Source organism: Corythoichthys intestinalis, chromosome 5 (genome assembly GCF_030265065.1).
Source record: "Corythoichthys intestinalis isolate RoL2023-P3 chromosome 5, ASM3026506v1, whole genome shotgun sequence".
In the NCBI taxonomy this organism is placed as follows: domain Eukaryota; kingdom Metazoa; phylum Chordata; class Actinopteri; order Syngnathiformes; family Syngnathidae; genus Corythoichthys; species Corythoichthys intestinalis.
This window is the reverse complement of record NC_080399.1, coordinates 53,264,722-53,286,086: the sequence shown is the minus strand read 5'-3', so window position 1 is coordinate 53,286,086 and position 21,365 is coordinate 53,264,722. Positions and strand designations below refer to the sequence as shown.

Sequence of the window (21,365 nt, the reverse complement as noted above, 5' to 3'; positions counted from 1 at the left end):
AGGGTAAATATTAATTATCTATCACAGCGACTTTCTTTTAATAGAGCTCGTATTAATCTTGATTTATATGATTCAAATAATAATCAAACTGAATATTTAAAATTTTGAGATAATTTCATGTTGTCATGGTTTGAAATGCAATTCACATTTAATTTTTTTCAAGATAAAGAAAATCATTCATGCTTCCTAATGCTATGTGCGAAATAAATTAAAGTATATCTGTTAATAAATATGGTGTCACCTCTTGACTCCGCCTACAGATACACACTGTTGAGATCATGCATGGAGGGTGAAGAGGGCTACTCCTCCTCAATGGTCCACTCCTCTTCCTCCATTCACAGGGAACACTCTTACAGAAGACAACCTCTTTACTCCTTGAATGGACCAAACACTCCTCCACTCCAAAACGAAGAGCACAGCCCGTTGTCCTCTCCCATTTGTCTTTTCAACTCAGCCCGTAGTAAAATTGGCGACTTCACCGTGAACTTGAGGAGCTTCTGCCGAGTGTGCTGTATTTTAAAATATCTGATGAACATCAACTGAGGCCGACTTCTCAGCACCGAGGTGGATATTTGGGGGCAAAAGGGCACTCGTATTGATTAGGGACCTGTGAACATTAAAGGGCAAATTACATCTTTTTAAAATTTTTTAAACTTTTTTTGGTCTTTTGTTTTTCTTTCTAATTTCAGTCCTGGACCACAATGGGTTCAGATGTCCGTGAGCTGAATTCCCTGTTACCTCCAGTCCCAGCCGGGCCCAATCCAAGCTGCCCTGCCCTACCGGTCAGCACGGCTCCCCAGTGGGCCCCAGTCCTGGACTTCCACAATGCCACCTCCCCTTATTCGTCTCTGGGAGCCCCTCATTCGTCCCTCGGGCCGCACTCCTTCATCAAACAGGAGCCCAGTTGGGGGAGCGCAAGCGACCCTCACCACCTTGATGCGGATCCTCACTGCGGCCTCAGCGCCTTCACCGTCCACTTCTCGGGACAGTTCACGGGCACGGGAGCCTGTCGCTACGGGGCTGCATTCGGAGCGCCCCCTCCTGCGCCCGCCCCCTCTGGCCAACCGCCTTCAGTCGGCGCCCCCCATCATCATCAACCCCCCAGCAGGATGTTCAGCAACCCACCATACCTGACCAACTGCATGGACACGCAACCTGCCCCCCGAAGCCAGACAGGTATAATTTGCAGCTCTATTTAGTATGGGAATGTGTCTTCCACAATCTGTACAGATTATGTCGCACATTCTCTTAACATCACATCCATTTGATTTGTGACTCATGTTGACATGTTGCCCTCAGGGCCTAGAGTCCCTTGTTCACCTCAATTTTCCAACGTGTCACTAACTTTATTGACCGTGTGAGAAGCAAGATGATCGCAAACCTTACATCATAGTTTGTAATGTAAATTTTGGCCTGTCACGACAAAAATATACGTTTAGATTTCAAAAATGCGTGAACAATAATTTGCACCACAAAAATCATAAAATTGAAGCTAAACCGAACTGTAAACAATGAGCAAAATTTTAGCTACACACTTACCTTTAAAGTCATGCAGGCGTAATATACATTATATGTCTAAATATGGCACTTAAGGATTTGTCAGAAAGGGATTAATTCAACAATATGGTTCATAATGGAGTTGCAGTTGATGTAGCACTGCAAATTTAACAAATACTGTATGCATTTGTTATTGTTTGACTACAATATGAGCGAGTAGAATTCTTCATCAATGGAAATTTCAGACACAACAAAAACAGTTTTTCGGATGAATAGTAAAATATGCAAATGTATTTAGATTTTATGTAGAATTTTATGCGATTTTTAATTTTTAACTGAAGATGTGATTTTGTTGCAATCTAAGACAAAAGTCAATGAAAGCATTGAGAATTAAAACCAAAAAGAAAGTTTTTAGAAAGTCTAAAAATGGTTTTGACCTTCTTTTAACCCCAAACCTCTTTTGAGATTTTACTTTTTCTTTAACGGTTTTATATTTTACTTATTGTAAAACATATTTATTAGTAAGAAATAATGTCACTGAAGATTCAGTCAACTAGCATTAATCCACATTCTTAAATGTCAATCTTGTAAGAGACAATGTTTAGCCAGATCAGTGAATTTAGCCCGACAAAGACAGCTTTTAACACGAAAGGTTATGCCGTCTCCAAGCATATCCATCGGCAACGAAAAAAAAATTCAGTATTAATAAAAAGGTATGATTTATGTGTAATAATTTTAACATTTTCACTAATAAATTGCATGTTACTTTCATCTTGTTTTTCTTCACAAGAACAGATAGCTAGCTTTAAAGAAAAGTCTGAAATATTTGTTAAGATATAAAGCGCTTTCTTGAATTTTAATAACAGTATTTAAACTATTGCCTCTCATGTATTTTATCTATCGTGCACTAAATCAACTGGATTTTATTTAATGAATATAACATTTCTATTGCTGGCGGCTATACGTATAAAATATCGACAATGAGATTCATATTGTCCTATGTTGTGCTTCACCCGTTTTCATTAATTCTCCAGACCCCACCATGCAGGATAATAGATGTGTTTATCCGTGCCCAGTAGATCAATTAGTAATAACATGCTTATCAAGCAGATAATTTAGGAATAACATTATAATCAAAGCATTGAGCTGACCTCTGACCTTTTTTATCTGGTCCCTGCTGTGACTGGACGAGCACCACAAACAAACTAACATCAGTGAGACTCAGGTTAACACAGTCGAGCTGATAGCCGCGCAGGGTCACTCAGGGACCAACGCATCACTGCAAGCCCTTGTGAAATGGCACCCAAGGGTGTATATAGTTTATTGGGGACAACATGTGTCTGTCACGGTTTTGAGCTGCCGCTGATTCATATGTCTAATTAATTAAGATCTTCACATTGATGGATGCATTAAATTCCTAAGGCGAAAGCACATACACAGGATCAAAAACAGAAATTAATTAAATTAAAAAAAACATCAGCTGTTTTTGTCATTTCCATTACTAAATCTATAACAATTTTTTTAAAAAATATATAAATAACTGATGTTTGTAAGTTTGCACGCATTGCGCATGTGTGTCTATATGTGAGTGTGATTTATGGGAATGTCTTCTGCCTTTTAGTCAGTCCTGTCATGAATCACATCTGAGTGTCAGACACCAACACCGATTAGTGAGTGTGTGCAGGGGTGTGTGTGTATTTTATTTTAGATTCTAAAACTAAATATGTGTAATAATACTTCAGATTGATTGAAACACCAATGGTAATTTGATATTGTTCACACTATGTACAGTACATTATGGACATACAGAGAAATGTCAGTGTATACGGATTGACTCATTGGTTATGCTCTCAAAGGTTCTAATCACAATATAGGGCTGCAGACTGCTCCTAGTTGGGGCATTTTGGTCCTTAAAATTTGTCAAAGTGCATTTTTTCGTGCTCGTGCAATCAGTAAATTTGCGAATTAAAAAAAAAAAAATTTTGAATTGAATATTTTACTTAATTTGTGCGCTACATATAATGCACAAATTCATCTTATTTTTGCATTACAATATTGCCAATTGAATGTAATGTGTTCATGAGTAATAGAGTAAAACCCCTAATGATTGCACTCCTAAATTTTTTAGTAGTGCCCCTGAACTTTTAGGTTGAGGTCAACTGTGCACCTAGTAAAAAAAAAAAATCATAATAATTCTGTATCACTCAGGAGTAATAGTGGTCCGGAACGGTGTTACGGTATAAAAATTGGGGGCGTAACAGTGCTTTGATCCCGAAAATATTACGGCAACTGTCAAACCTCCATGTTTAAAAAAAAAAAAAAAAAAAAAAACCTGCAAGGCTGCCACACACGCATCTCCAAGAAGAAAACAATCTACTAAAATGAGATTTACATACACAAATGTTAACAACACGGAGTTCTCCCGGAGCATGTGTATCTGAGTCTGACGAGACAGTCGACTCACGTCGATGGGCAAATGCGCACAGCAAATCACCCTGTCTGGACTCCAGTTGTCCGTTCAATTGGCTGACATACTGACATGTGATCAGCATGGATAGTTAGCTCTGACTGGTTCAAATGCAATTGTTCATAGGTAAAAAATAATAATAATGATAATAACAAGCTTGTTGATTTAAGAAAGAGTTGAAGAGGCTTATTTCTTTTTATTTCAATTGGTTTAATGGGGAGGTTTAGAAAATCTTCCATGTTCTCATCCCTGACCCCAGAAATAATAAACAGAAAATTCAGATTTACAGTATGTGGTCCTTAAACATAAAATAATATTTTTTTTAAACATTTTTTAAAAATGTAATTTGTATATATGTTCTCTAATTGGCATCATAAATTACACATGCAGTTCTCGTTGTAAAACAAATATAACTAAAGTGAGATTGAACACAAGGTTTTAAACCATTTTTTTTTTAACCGATATGAGGTCCAGAAATGCTTGTCTCAAATGTGATACATTTGGTAATATAGTAAATGTGCACTCTGTACTTATTTTTGTTCATTTACTTATATTAGGCTACTTATATAAAAAAAAAAAGTCAATGTTATGAAACGTTGTAGTTAAATTTGACAAAATATATTCCATTTCACTCTGCATAATGTCATTTGTACTTGGTTTTCTTAATGTGTGGTACTATTTTTTTTTTTTTAATAACATGTCATTCTTTAGATTATCTTTCATTTTAATGAACTGTACATATGTTTTTAGGTAATTAAAATTGAGGTTTTGCATTTAGATGTGAAGAAATGAGGAGAATAAAAATTAGGAGATGGAGGTTAGGGTTACTGTATGGTATTTTTGTTAAACTATTTTGCACACCATTGAAAAAATAGAATTTTGAATGAAAATCATTTGATAATATACAGTATGCCTTGTTACAGTAAGTGCAATGCAGTAGCCTAATGCAGGTGTAAAACATGTTGTGATTTATAGGTATATCCGCAAAAAGCAGTTTTCTTTGCGTTTCTGTTGTTTTAGGAGGTTTCACCCCCACCTCCACCCCCAATTAAAAAAAAATCTAGCTCCTTGGCGACCTTCATATAAGGGAGTTCCAGCAATAAATTCCAGCCACTTTCACCCCTAGTATCACTTCAAATTTTCATTTAACATTAATTTTGTATGTAAAATCTTTCCCTTTCTTTGTGTGTTGCAGGTTACAACACAGTTGCGTTCGATGGCGCCAGCAATTACGGTCACACTCCATCTCACCCCAGTTCTCAGTTCTCCAATCACTCCTTCAAACATGAAGACACATTAAGTCATCAGAACGTCATTGGTATGTTTGCTATGATGGAACTTGAAATCAATGCGTAAAAAACCTCTAGAGAGTAAAACAGATTTAGCTGAATATGTATATCTCGCGAGTGGGTGCACATTCGTAAAGCGGCTGACCTCACCATGGGGAGGTCTCTACAACGACCTGGCCTGATGAGGATAAATCAGCCACATCGTGATTCACAATCTCCTTCGGTTTCTGCTCTCTTTAAGTCTTTCATCCACCCATTCCGTAAATAATATGATATAGAATTTGGTGATTAGTTAAAATTGTGTTCTCGTATGTGTGTTCCATTGTTCCAAAGTATTTTGAGGCATTGATGAGCGAGCAATTGGAATGCATGAAAATAACAAGGGAGCAATTTTCTCTTAAAGGGCAGCAAACACAGGGAAACAAAAAAAGATTTGTGGATAAAAATTTTAAACGAAAAGGACTTTAAAGAGCTGCAACAATGATCTGTTCGAATTTTCAATTAAATTCTCAAATAGAAAACAAAATCATATTTTGATAACTAAAAATTTTGGGGAGAGCAAGAGGAATCGGGTGGTTTGAAAAAAAAAATTTTTTTAAATTAAACAGCTTTGACTTTGATGATAAGGGTACAGTATAATTTGGGGTGACTGGATGGGCCTCATCCATTTTTTTTTTAACCGTATTACATTGTAAATGAAAGAAATATATATTTTAATAACGTAATAATTAAACTTATGGAAGTTCTTAGTTTATAGTGTTCCTGGTTCAAGGTATCAAGTTTATGAGGAGAGCACAATAAATTAGTTTGAATGTTTCAACAAGCAGCACAAAAAGTCACTAGATTTACTGTTTTTTTATTTAATTGTTCAATATTTATGGCCTATACAAATATTCGCTGTTATCATGACCTTTGGAAATATCTAGGTTGTCGCCACTGTGTTGTAAAATGATGGTACGCATCAATCGAACTTTGTGATAAATGGTGACATATGCAGTATATTATTTATGCTTACTTCAGATATTTTAAAAAGGCTCACAAAGCAATGAGAAATAGCAAAAAACACATTCATGTTTAATCTTCAGATACCAACTGAGCAGATGCCTTATGAGGTACAGTGGTAGTTGTTGTTTTTGTTTGTTTGTTTGTTTGTTTTTATATTTTTTTTTTTAATTTTTTTGCTTTATGTTGTGAAACTAAATTTTAGCCGTTTAAAGTAGCGTTTGGATATATACTGTACGTATATGTATTTTTTGTTCATTTCTGTGTTTTTATTAGGACCCCACTTTGTTGTATTGTTTTATATAGAATAAAGTCAATTGACATTGACAACAATATAAAAAGAGCAAAACTGTTTAAGGGGAGGTCAATAAATGTTCTTCACAAATGCCTGTAAGGCATTAGTTAGCTTCTATTGAAAAAAAAAACTTAAGCTGTTAAAAAATATACAATGAATACGAACTACAAGAACGTAAAACAAAAGGAACAAGCATTAGTTCATCCCACTTATCCTCCATTAGAGTCACAGGGATGCTGGAGCCTATCCCAGCTAACTTTAGGCAATAGGCAGGGTACACCCTGAATCTATTGCCAGCCAATCGCTGGGCAAGGAACAATCATATTTAAGAAAAAAAAAAAAAAAAAAACTTAACAAAACAAAAACAGATTTAAAACTATTAAAGGGAATTTAAAATTAAAACGGGCAACAGTTGATGTTTTTCACTTTCAATATTACACTGAGAAAGTGACATTGCACGTGCGTCTAATCTGCTTTAAACTTTAATGCTCGCTCTTGGCTTGAGGATCTGAGGAAACCGTGGTGTTGTCAAGATGAGAGAAGCGGGCAACGATCCGCTAAATGATTTATGATTTTAACTGTGTGTGTTATTTATTATCTGAACAATAGCATGGCATTAGTCTTTGTAGGTTGCTAAAAAAAAATGTTGTGATGCCCTAACAGTCTTGTTTTTGGCAGCCATTTTAATTTTCGTCTTAGTCTTTTGGACGAAACTACTTATTAGTCTTAGTCATATTTGAGTGATTTCAAAATGTGTTTGTCTTTGTCTAGTTTTAGTCAACGAACATTCAGACAAATTTCGTCAAAATTAGTTTTAGTCGAAAATTCTCAGAATTTTTTCGTCTATGAACTTCAAAAGTTTTAGTCCATGAATAAATAAATAAAAGGTTTCCAACAATTTGGAATGAACATGACAGACGAGCACATAAGTGTAGAGTCTACAGGGGCATCACCATTTTCCTGATGATAATACACACTCAGCAGGAAAACGGCACATTATTTGCAATTAATTAAACTCACCTGGACGCCATGAATGTAAAATGTTGTATGTAAAATGTTTTCCAAGAGACACCGAGTCACCGCGCTAAACTCTAATGCAAACGCGAACACTATGCTAACGCTACAAGTTAGTTTAGTGTGTGGTGATTACTCAGCGCAGGCCTTTAAAGGCTAAAGCATCATGGCACAGCCAAGATAAAAAAACAAAACTTACCAAGAGCAAGCAGCACCTGACACATTTCACAAAAAGACCCTCGAATGGGCACACGCTAATGTGTGGGGCGAGGGAAGGAGGGGGTGGCGGCACGTCACATGAGAAACATGACCAATCACTGCTAAATGCTTTATAACTACATATTCAATCCGAAAATATCACACATTGTAAATTTATGACAGAAATTACAGAAAATTTTGATCTCGTTCTCGACTGGCATCCATCTCGTTATGTTTTAGTCTCCCAAGACACTTTTTCAGCGCGTCATACGAAAACACGACGACGAAATATTTTCATTATCCTCATCGTTGACGAAAACAACACTGTACCCTAAGAACACTGAGTTATGTACATAAAGTGTTGAATAAAAGTGTTTATTACTTGATATGTGTACATTTGTGGAAAACAACCTAGAGTAATGACAAATGTGCAGTTTAGACATCACCTACTACCATACAGTATTATCATATAAACAACCTATAGAGAAGTGATTGCATTAATGCTCAAGGAAAAAGCCAAACTTACGATTATGAAACTGTTCAAATTCAATGTTTGTTGTTCAGTTATGAGGTCTAATTTTTCATATTTGCTTTCAAATTCTGAGTATATTAGACCACATTAGTGTTTCAATGTCTGAGTAGAGAAAAGCTACATCTTAATTCGCAACACTGATCCTGCATCAGAAATGATATTGAACAGAAACTGACTTTGACATCATCATTTAAACCTCTAGATGTAAAAAGACAAAATGTTGGCCTTTACTGTCTGTTTTAGCAGCGCAGTACCTCAGTTTGAAAATCCACTGTTATGACGACCTTTGCTTTGCACCGCACTGACATGTTCCAACCATTAATTTTTATCTTTGAATTGCTTACTATATTTCCAACTTTGGAAATTCTTGTTTCTCTGCAACATTGTTGAAAACTTGCAGCTGACTGACTCACGTATTAATAACTAGTCATTTGAGTAGAGGGGCATTACTGCACAAGAGCAATTACAATTTTGAGTCAAAAGTGTCAAAGAGGCAAAAAAATATACAGTGGTACCTTTACATACAAAATTAATTCGTTCAAGGACCTGGTTTGTATGCCGAAATGGTCGTATGTCAAATGAGACTTTCCCATAAGAATACGTTATAATTCGAATAATTCATTCAACAGCCCAAAAACCTACGCTAAATACTTCATAGATACTGCAGTTACAATTACAAATAGCCATGACACATAGAAAAATAAATAAATTATTTATTATTTATTATTAATACAAATCGGAATAATAATAATTTAATAATAATAATGTCACGAATCGGGTTCTAACATGGCAGTTGTGTTTTGCATGCTGAACATCCTGAACGCACCGTGTGACTGACAAGAATGAGAGAGGTGGCAAGTGTTGGGATGCACAAGCTCTGAAATAAATGATTAAAAACCTGACAAAGCCGGTGAATTTCTTGCCAATGTTACAATAATAATAATATAATGTAATGTTATATAATAATAATGGACCGTCGAGATTGTACACATATTCCAGCCGTATTGTTGAGCCAGTTCACTGATAAGCATACCATGTTCAAAATTTTCTGTCATTTCCGTCTTAATTTCTTATGGTAAGCGTCACCTTATTCCCTATTTCACTACCCACACTAACCGTCCTGGGACCCATGTTGATTTCTCACACAAAAAAATATGCCGTGCGTCCATCGTGCGGGAAAAGAAATGAAATTGTGTCACTGTCATAAATCGTCTTATTTCGCGCATGCCAGATATCTCAAGTCAAATGACGAGTCAAATTTTACCACTGAATATACTGGACTGTCTCAGGAAATTAGAATACACAATATTCTAATTTTTTGAGACAGTCCTGTGTATATATACAGGACTGTCTCAGGAAATTAGAATACACAATATTCTAATTTCCTGAGACAGTCAGGAAATTAGAATATTGTGTATTCTGAGACAGTCAGGAAATTAGAATATTGTGTATTCTAATTTCCTGAGACAGTCCAGTATATTTGATGAACTGAGCTCTTGCATCGATTTAGCAAATGGAATTCAAATTCTAACCATCATGAAGGGGCGTGTTACTACAAATTGGTTGAATGAAGCGCAAATTGTCTGATTTTTTTCACACGTCCGCCTGCCTGCCTGCCCTGAAGAGTGCAGAGCGGGAGCGGCACAGCATTGTGTTCTCGTTAGCATTAGCATTTAGCATGCCGAGCGTCATCTTAATCTCTCTGACATTTTTTTTTACATACAGTTCATGGCAACCAGGTGAGTACAATTAATTGAAAATAATGTACTCTTTTCCTGCTCAGTGTGCATTATCATCACCAAGTTGCGTTCATCTTGTAAATGCTAATAATAATTTCTTTTTTTTTTTATTACGAAAAATAGTTACTTGCCCAAAACTTTTCTTGAATGACGTATCGATGAACCTTGCTTGATGTTTTTCAATCAAAACAACTAGCGCAAAAACAGGAGCGGGGGGAGATTCAGAGCCTCACCTGCATATTAAAAATATATATCTATATATTGTACAGTGTATCACAAAAGTGAGTACACCCCTCACATTTCTGCAGATATTTAAGTATATCTTTTCATGGGACAACATTGACAAAATGACACTTTGACACAATAAAAAGTTGTGTGTGCAGCTTATATAGTAGAGTTAATTTATTTTTCCCTCAAAATAACTCAAAATATAGCCATTAATATCTAAGCCCCTGGCAACAAAAGTGAGTACACCCCTTTGAAACTACGTACATCCTTAAATGTCCAAATTGAGTACTGCTTGTCATTTTCCCTCCAAAATGTCATGTGACTCGTTACAGGAGTGCTGTCAGCATTGCTGCAGAGATTGAAGAGGTGGGGGGTCAGCCAGTTAGTGCTCAGACCATGCGCCGCACTCTACATCAAATTGGTGTGCATGGCTGAAGACATATCAACAAAACACATGGATTACTGGAACCGTGTCCTATGGTCTGATGAGACGGGCGGGCTTTCTTGTGTAGTCTTCAGAAGAGGCTTCCTCCTGGGGTGACAGCACACCATGCACGCGTGCATGCATGCATGCGTGACCATGCACACCAATTTGACGTAGAGTGCGGTGTATGGTCTGAGCATTAACAGGCTGAGCCCTGACTTCTTCAATCTCAGCAGCAAATGCTGACATTACTTCTGTAACGAGTCACGTGACATTTTGGAGGGAAAATGACAAGCAGTACTCAATTTGGACATTTAGGGATGTACATAGTTTCTAAAGGGTGTACTCACTTTTGTTGTCGGGGGTTTAGATAGTAATGGCTATATTTGGAGTTATTTTGAAGGGGGAAATTAATCAACTCTATTATATGAGCTGCACAGAGACTACTTTTCATCGTGTCAAAGTGTCATTTTGTCAGTATTGTCCCTTGAAAAGATATACTTAAATATCTGCAGAAATGTGAGGGGTGGACTCACTTTTGTGATAAACTGTATATTAGGGGCGTGACGATACACATAAATCACGGTTCATGACATGCAGTACTAAACAAAAAGGCTTTTTTCTCACAGCATTTGAAAGTTAAAGTTTGGATACCATTTCACTGTTATGTAAGTGAAATTAAAAAAAAAAAAATTTAAATGTCAAAAGTGTGACCTATGTGAAAGATGATATATAATGCACACCGTATTTTTCGGACTATAAGTCACAGTTTTTTTCATAGTTTGGCAGAGGGTCGTGTTATACTCTGGGAAATTCTTAACACATTATTATATCATTGTAGCTTGTTAGCATGTTCTTTATGCTATAGTTATCTGAATAACTCTTAATAGCTATGTTACATTAACAAACTGTGCACGTTCTCAGTTTGTTGTTTGTGCGTCATGTAATGTTAGCATACCCTATACCTATTCAGCCTGTTGTTCTCTATTGTATTTTTATTTTAAATTGCCTTTCAAGATGACGTGTCTGATCTTGGTGCTGGAATCTATCAAATACAGTAAATTTCCCCCAAAACTCTGGTGCGACTTATTGTATATATGTTTTTTCCTTTTCATTGCGCATTTTTTGGCTGGTACAACTTATACTCGGGTGCGACTTATAGTCCAAAAAATACGGTAATGTAAGAACGATTAGAACATGAAAATTAATGTCGGTTACTTCGCTGAGTAACTAATTACTCTTACAATGAGGTAAATGAGTTACTAACTCAATTACCTCTTACAAGAAGTAATTTGTAACTCTAACTAATTACTTTTTTAAAGTAACAACACTGATTAATACATTTGAAATACATACACTGAAATACATTTTCTAACTGGACTATGTAATCTCCTGTAATGTAAATTGTTACTCATCTTCCTTGATTGCACCTTGCAACCAGTCCGGGGTGTGGTCTGCCTTTCACTATGAGTTTGTTAGGATAAACTCCAGTTACCCTCAATTGGCTACAGTATATAAATTGGATAAAAGTTTGTTTCATGGGGGGGGGGGGGGGGGGGGGGGGGGGGATCATACTTGTGAGTCGAAGTGTTACTGTGTGCTGCTTATTAGCATGACGCCATGCATGACATCATTGAACTCAGGTATATGTAGAGCGATTGGTTCAAGAGTGATTTGTTTTCCAAATTTAGTTAGAAGTTATTCGTGCAATTTAACTGAATACGCAATAAAAATGTCTGACATTTTATTTATTTATTTATTTTGTGGATTTATTCTGTTGTTTCCAAGGATCTCATATGGCTAACATACAGTTTATATTCTCTGTGTCTGCGTATGTGTGCGTACATGTGTAGCAGAGCAACAGTATTCTGTGCCCCCTTCGATGTATGGATGTCACACCCCTTCAGACAGCTGTACAGGCAGCCAGGCTCTGTTGCTGAGGAACCCCTACAACAGGTAACATACTAAAAAATATACTTAAAACCCCTCGGAAAAAGACACATCGATTACGTGCGGCTTCTAGAGGCTGAACTGATGTGCAAAATCTATTTTTATGAGAAAGCAGCAATTAAAAGAAGGAATGTTTTGCAACTATTGTTTCATACAAGGACGCAGTAATTCAGTGAATGGTGGCAGGATGCAGTTTGAACAGGATGTTCACCTTCAGGACAGGTCTCAGTGCCATTGCAGCAGCTTTCCTCTCGTTTTTGTTCAATTTCCTTTTCTGACATGATGGATGATATTTAAAAGTCATTTAGAATGTGGATTCAAACATTGCAAGATTGTAGTAGCGCTTCTGGCATCATTGGTGGGAAATTGAGACTAAATACACACAGACATAACTTACCTTAACTGTGCAGACTAAATGCATAATATTTTTCCCCACTTAATTATCAAGTAAGCCATTGGCGTATGGTGATAGAATAAAACGATGTAATCTATCTACTACTTCTTGTCACTTATGTTTTCACTTTTTTTTTTTTTTTAACTAGAGGATGTATTTCAATGTGATTTTCTCGCTATCATTTTTTGTTAGTTCAAGAGACAAAATATACAATCAGAAAATTGTATCTTTTTCATTGGCCCTTGAAGCATCATGGTGTGAATCGAGCTTTACATTCTTGCTTGTGCCAGGATATGAACAGTTTGACTTTCGAAGTATGAAATCTTCTTTTAGGTTTGCCTTTGTTGTACAGTGCATGGTTTTAAACGACACCTATTGATACAGCGGTATGAAAAAGTATCTAAACCTTTTGAAATTTCTCACATTTCTGCACAAAATCACCATCAAATGTGATCTGATCTTTGTCAAAATCACACAGATGAAAAAACAGTGTCTGCTTTAACTAAAACCACCCAAACATTTATAAGTTTTCATATTTTAATGAGGATAGTATGCAAGCAATGACGGAAGGGGGAAAGATAAGTAAGTTAACCATCACATTTAATATTTTGTGTCCCCTCCTTTGGCAGCAATAACTTCAAACGGACACGTCCTATAGCTGCAGATCAGTCTGGCACATCAATCAGGACTAATCTTGGCCTATTCTTCTCTAAAAAAAACTGCTGTAGTTCAGTCAGATTCGTGGGACGTCTGGCACAAATTGATGTCTTTAAGTCATGCCACAGCATCTCAATGGGTTTCAAGTCTGGACGTTGACTTGGCCACTCCAGAACGTGTATTTTGTTCTTCTGAAACCATACTGAAGTTGATTTACTTCTGTTTTTTGAATTATTGTCTTCTTGCAGCATCCCTCTTTTTAGCTTCAACTGTCTGACAGACGGCCTCAGGCTTTCCTTCAAAACATCCTAATTAACTTTTGAATTCATTCTTCTATTAATGATTGCAAGTTGTCCAGGCCCTGAGGCAACAAACAGCCCCAAATCATGATGCTCCCTCAACCATGGTTCACGGTGGGGATGAGGTGTTGATGTTGGTGAGCCATTCCATTTTTCCTCCACACATGACGTTGTGTGTTACTCCCAAACAATTCAACTTTTTTTCGTGAGTCCAAGTGCCTTTTTGTAAACATTAAACGAGCAACAATGTTTTTTCAGACAGCAGGGGCTTCCTCCGTGGAGTCCTCCTATGCATACCATTAGGGAAAGCAGACACTGTTTTTACATCTGTGTGATTTTGACAAAGATCAGATCACATTTGATGGCGATTTTATGCAGAAATGTGAGAAATTCCAAAGGTTCTGATACTTTTTCATACCACTGTAGACTATTAAATCCACTGATTCAACCCTTTTAAAGGACAATTTTAACCACACATTGTTCCTGAATGGTTGCAAGAAATATATATTCTGCCTCATAGTGAGATGTGTGTGTTTATTTATAACACCTGTAGCTAATATTGGTTGGAGGATAGCAATTTATATAATCATGATACAATAATTTCTTGGATCGATATCATTTTCAGACAATTCAACGAGGTAATCTAATTTGTAAGTTAAAAAAAACTTTCACTTTCAGTTATTTATTTTAACGTCAATCTTGTATCTTGATTGTAGGGTTAACATGTTCCCAAACATGTCCTAAAGAAAGGGTTAAGTATGTGGTGAACTACCACCAAAAATATGATGGTGCATTATTTGAAATATTTTTTTGGGAAGATTTACTGTAACAAAATAATTACTTAATAAATGCAGCGTTAAAAGTTTGCCACTTTTTCTTTTTGTGCATATTGTTGCTTCCAAACAAAACATCCCTCACATGATAGTATTTGGCTTTAATCTAACAGCAGCAGTCTCTGTGAATACCATCATGATGTGTGTGCATGAGTGAAAGTGTGTGTGTGCATGCGTGTGTGCGTGAGTGAGTGTTTCTGAGAAGATATCGCTTATGTTTATGACAAAGACAACCAGCAGACCTACAAGTTCATGTTCACCCCCATTTCTCTTTCACAGACACGACCAAGCACGCAATGCATGGGTAGAAGCGGTTGTCTAATCTTGCAGCCTGGTACAACTAGGACTGTACTTAATCTGCATGTTGTCAAACTTGTCAGTTGAAAGAAAAACATGCAACGTATTTTTAATTCAATGTGAGGCTCTGTGTTGGCATGGGCTCTGAGACAGGGCCTCGTGCAATGGTGAACTTCATTATACATGACTTTTTTGACAGTTCCCATTCAAAACATGTAATCTTTTAGAAAAACTTTCATTGGATGAAAGTGATTTATTGCTAATGAGGACTGGATATTAGGGTAAAAGACTGTTTTTTGTGAAATTGAGACTGAAGTGTTCTCAGTGAAACAATGTGTGCTGCAGTGTTGTATTTGTCAACAATGACGGTAATGAAAATATTTCAGCGACAACAATTTTTTCCTTAACAATGACATGACGATGACGATTGGGAGATGACAATACACTATAATGAAACAAATGCCAGCTTTTGTGTGATGAGACGAGAACGAGATGAAAATTTGCCATCGTGTCCGTCATAAATTCACAATGTGCGACATTTTCTTATCGTATATGTAGGCTACATCGTTGCAGTATTTGGTCATGTCACTCATGTTACTGTATGTGCTGCGCTAACCCTAACCCCGCCCTACACACACTTACTCACTGGTGTCCTCTCCAGGCTCCAGACTTGCTTGTTTTGAAAATGAATGGTAAGATTTCTTGTCTTGGCTAGAGAGAATATGCCATGTTAGCCTTTAAAGGTCTGTGCAGAATGATCATCACTCACTAAAGCCCAAATTATACCGTCCGCCAATATCTGTGTTGACTGCATGCTCAGCAGTACGTCAAAAAATAGGACAAAACATACCGGCTGTGCACAAATTTAGTTCCATACCATTGTGAGCTCTCGTGTGATCGCGCATGATAATGTGGCATTAATAACAACAACAAAGACACTGTTTTTGTACTCAACAGAGAAGCAAAGAGAGCAGTGGACTTGATTTGACTTAACATTAAATCCCTTTTTTTTTTTTTTTTTTTTTTTTTGCTTTTACCATGGGTTTGTGACACCATTTTATTACTTCAGTATTTTAAATTACACAACTTGCATAAAAACTCACCGTCCATGCTCATAGCTCCTGCTATTGCATTCTATGCAGCTTCCTTTTGTTGTACTTATAAAAAGGATCCACTGCGTCATAAATCACTTGGAGGTGACTTTCCACCTCCATGATGAAGTGTTCTTCGTTCATGTTTATTTCATATTTCACGTGGTATTCTATGCTCCTGAATGAAATGGACCGCTTGGATGTGTATGGAAGTGATCGATGTATTTATTCAATTTTTTTAATCCTGCGCCATTAAATGAGTGACTTCCTGGATTGAGGAAGAATGCGAATGTGATGTCAACCGGGTCACCATCTCACAATACAGCCATTACTATATAGCATGCAGAAAGACTGCGGATTCAGCTGATTTTGCGGATTAATTCGTTTATTTTTCACATCACGCCAGCCCAACGTGCTGCAGGCTTTTGTTGCTGCACCTGGGAGAGGTGTGTGAGCCTTTTAGGATTTCAAAAAGTTCACGTTCACTACGGAGAATGGCCAAAACAACTGTGGGACTATTGGACCGACGAATAAGTGAGTAAACTACATGTTTTGTATTATGTCAAATACTGGGTTCATAGCACATGTTTTAATAAGGAGGTGGCTTGCTTTTTGTGGGTGACAATGCTCCCTGTCCACCGAGAAGGCCACTCGGCCGACGACCGGCGGCTTGTCACACTCCATGGTCACTTCCACCCCCTTGGTCCTCTTCGTGTGCCCGCCAATAGACCACAATCCTCGGCTTGGGCTCGGGCAGCCAAGCGGTCCTCCGACATCGGCCGGTTTGTCCACCGATCCAGCCCGCTCGGTCCTATTTGCATGCCCGCCGAGAATGCGCTTTCCTCGGCTTGGCCACGAGCAGCCTCTCGCTCAGATGTTGGCCTGTTTGTCCACTGAGAAATGGCTATTTTCGGTGTTCATTCCCGGCGACGAGCACTACCAGCCAACTGTGGCCGCAGCAGAATGACAAGCCTTAACTTCCTTGCCGCTGACGGCTGGTCCATCGGTGAAGACAATCAACCCCGCCACCGTGTGTGACATGAGTCGGGGTAGTTTGTTGTGATTTTTCGTTTTCGAAAGGCGAGGAAAAGACATGGAAAAGCCGCTCGGTTCGGGTTAGCACATCCGCTAGCTGTCACGCCTCCTGTTTTGTTTACGCTCTTCCTCCGTCCCCGAACTCCGGTGGCATAAAATACCGTTCGGGAGGTTAAGAAGTCGGCAGTTTTGAACATCATGCATTAATTTTACCCTGTCGTACTGAATAAATGCATTTTTGATATTTCATATTCCATTTAGCACAAGACTGTTATTTGTCATGACCAGACCATTTATTTTACAACTGGGGAAAAATACTTGGATAAAAAGAATATCCTGTAAAAATATTGGAGTGATTGAAACAATGATGACATTTTGCTGCTCTCTGTCGCATTTTCCTTGTTCTGAATCTTCCCCCTCAATGGGCTGAATTCTGAATCGGCTGAAATCGTTACCCTGCCAACGTCATCATCCAGCTGGGGATGCTAGAGCGCTAATGACAGGCGGGGCTCACCAGCAGATTAAAAGACGCAGTTGTAGTCGAATCATCTCAAAATATGATTGTAATTCACATAATAATGCTGTTTAAGATTTTTTTATGCTGTCACAGGCATTTTAAACCGTGAATAAGCACCTGGCCTCTTGAGTCCAGGCCTGGCTCCGCCCATTTTAACGGATTGATCTCCGGCAAAAATAGAAAATAGCCCAAACCATCCAGCGGGCTCCAGCACGTCGGAGATGGTCCGCAGTCAATTTGTGGTGCTGACGCATCCGGTATAATTTGAACGATAAAATAGAACGGACACGGATTGGCTCCGGCGCTATATCTTGCCTGACCCGGACTGCAAACGCGTCCGGTATAATTTGGCCTTAAATGTAATTTGTAGCGTTAGCATGGCATTCACGTTAGCATTAGCATTTAGTGTGGCGAGGCTTGTCTTAAACTTGAAGATTTTTTTTTTAATTTTTTTTTTTTACATACATGCGTGGTTTGCAGGTGGGTTTAATAAATTGAAAATAATGTCGTGTTTTCCTGCTGAGTGTGAATTGTAGACTTGTACTCTATAATTATGTGCCCGTCTGTCAATGTTCGTTCTAAGAATGTGAAAACCTTTATTAATAATTAATTTTAGACGAAAGCTTTTGAATTTTACTAAAACATTTTTAGAAATTGTCGACTAAAACTAAACGAAGACAAACACATTTTGAAATGACTAAAATATGACTAAGAATAAGACTGATACCAAGACGAAAATAAAAAGGGCTGGCAAAAAATGTGCTGCTTAAAATTGTGCTCTAAGACAGTATCAGGTTTGATTTCTAAAACGGAAATTGAAATGTATTTATAGATTTTTACTTCAAATAATGTGCTCATCTACTGAATTTACTTATTCCAGTAATCCTATCTTGACTGTCACATAAATGCCCTTTTACTAGTGAGAGGGTGCAATTAATCTGTTTATTGAAATATTGGTGATCATATATGTTAGATTTGAAGCTAGGTTTATGTACACCCAGCTTAGCTAAACAGAACGCGCAAGTCTTTGTTGAGCTTGGTAGCTGCTGCCCTAGTTGCTGTGATAGCAACCTTCTTTATTCATGGGAAGAGAATTGGATGGGAGGGGCAGGAAAGCAACATACAGCATAGAATAGAATACCATAGACTTCACTATCAGTTGACGGGACTCTGGGCTGATCCGTAGGGAACCTATTGTCAAAAACTTAGAATTCAAATATTTTGAAAACCAAAGATGCTAGTGACCTAAAACCAAAACAGGCACCTCCCTTAGGCATATATGAGCCTCCATGAGCAGCGACATCAAAAAATTCAAAGTCGTTCCCTAATAGAATCCTGATTTATTATTTTTGTATAGAAGTATAACAAAACTTAAAATGGCTATAAAATTCTAAAATTTTACGCTGGATGCACTAAAATCACCAAATGCAGAGATAATCATCTATATTTTCATGATCAATAGCAATATTTAACATATATAAGTTTTACACAGCTAATAAATCACTAAATTTTCACAGAAACTTCATCATTTTATCATTTTAATTTTACCCAACAAAAGAAAAATTTGCATTTTTCTTTATACACTCACAACTTATTTAGGTTGAATTCCGATGTCACTATTGCCTCAGCACAGAGGCACGTCCTACCGACTATCTGGCCCTCGTCGTTTTTAGATTGAAATGTTGCATAAAATAAAACACGTAAAACGCGATTTTTTTTTTTTTTGTATGGACGCAGAAATGTCAAAATTACTGCTTGTTTGCCCCCAAAAAAACGGGCAGTTAGCCGAAAATCACCTGATCATTTGAATGTAAACTTACGCTACTGTGTATGGATAAAACATGGCAGCCATCACAAAACAAATAGCTTTTTAAGTTAAAAATTCTTGTAAATAAATGGTTACATCACCGGAATTTCTGTAGATATGAACATAGAACAGTCTAAGTACAAAAAAAAAACAAAAAAAAACGGACAGTTATTATCCATTATACGTAAATATTTCGTGCTAAAATTACGCTATTGTGTAATTCAATGTGGCGGCCGTCACAAACCAAAGAGCTTTTTAAGTTCATAGTGCATGCATGGGGCTCTTTTATATAATAATTACCTTGAATCTTCGACCAAATTACTCTTGAGACAATCTTGCCTGCTTGTATAGAGTAAAGCATTCGTCCTGTTTCCACCCAAATCCGGCATTTGAACGCAGCATGTTTTTATACCAAGGGTGTCAAATATGCGGTCAGCTGGCCATTACCGGCCCACCAGGGTTTGTAATCTAATCTATAGAGTTGCTGTGATGGTCAGGCACATATTATTTGATTAATTTGTATACTGTGCATAGAAACACATCATGAAACCCAAGCTTTTACTCTGGATCCGAGTGCAGAAAAATGTTGGAACTTGTTTCAGCGACTCATTGATGTGTGCACTCCAATAAGAGTAAGAGAAAAAACGGTAACACTTTATAATAATCATTAAGAATTGTATTTATTATAATATTAACAAGTGATCTGTAAAGTTAAGTTTATATATTAAGTATTAGTTATAAGCTTTTGTATGTTATTGGGACGTTATTCTAAAGTTGCACGTATTCCTCATTTACTAACAATTAAGGAATGAGTAGTTGCAACTTTAGAATAAGGTTCCAATAACATAAATAAACTATCAACTGATACTTAATAAGTCATTAGTAAGTTATAAATTGCTTGTTAATGGTACAGTATATTACTAATTTATAAGGTCTAGGTATAAATGATTGACATACAGGTAAGTCATTGATTCCTTTAGACATCATTATAAATGTTTAACAAACTGTTAAACACTTAACAAGTCAACAATTAATCATATATTAACAATTTACTAACAATCTATTAAGTAGTTATAACAGATAGTTATTGTAAAGTGTTACCGAAAAAACATTTCATGTCTTCAATAAGCAACATCAGTGTGTTTCTGCAGGAGCAGCACCCTCTATGTATATTCATTTATTCATTCATTCATTTTCCGAGCCACTTAGCATATCATAATATTGTTGGTTAAGTGGTTTCACTTGCATATGCACAGTTTAAAAAACAAGTTTGTCAAGTTTCATGTGAGTTAAAACAGTTCAGTCATGTGACTCGTTACAGGAGTGCTGTCAGCATTGCTGCAGAGATTGAAGAGGTGGGGGGGTCAAGAAAGCCCACAAACAGTTTGCTGAAAACATGTCAACAAAACACATGGATTACTGGAACCATGTCCTATGGTCTGATGAAACGGGCGGGTTTTCTTATGCACCGTCTTCAGAAGAGGCTTCCTCCTGGGGTGACAGCCATGCACACCAATTTGATATAGAGTGCAGCGTAAGGTCTGAGCACTAACAGGCTGACCCCCCACCTCCTCAATCTCTGCAGCAATGCTGACACCACTCCTGTAACGAGTCACATGACATTTTGGAGGGAAAATGACAATCAGTGCTCAATTTGGACATTTAGGGATGTACGTAGTTTCTAAGGGGTGTACTCAGTTTTGTTGCCAGGGGTTTAGATATTAATGGCTATATTTTGAGTTATTTTGAGGGGAAAATAAATTAACTCTATTATGTAAGCTGCACACAAACTACTTTTCA

At 37.2% G+C, this 21,365-nt stretch overlaps 1 protein-coding gene across 5 annotated transcripts in view; it reads left to right on the top strand.

Annotated features, from left to right (window-relative positions):
• Positions 1–326: 326 nt before the first annotated feature.
• Positions 327–21,365, top strand: part of wt1a (WT1 transcription factor a) — a 54,554-nt gene continuing 33,515 nt past the window's right edge. For all 5 annotated transcript variants that reach the window (XM_057837537.1, XM_057837536.1, XM_057837535.1 and 2 more), the window contains exons 1-4: positions 327–564; positions 690–1,176; positions 5,160–5,282; positions 12,539–12,641. In XM_057837537.1, the coding sequence (XP_057693520.1) occupies positions 702–1,176; positions 5,160–5,282; positions 12,539–12,641 (701 nt within the window). In that variant the 5' untranslated portion in view covers positions 327–564; positions 690–701. The remainder of the gene's footprint in view (positions 565–689; positions 1,177–5,159; positions 5,283–12,538; positions 12,642–21,365) is intronic.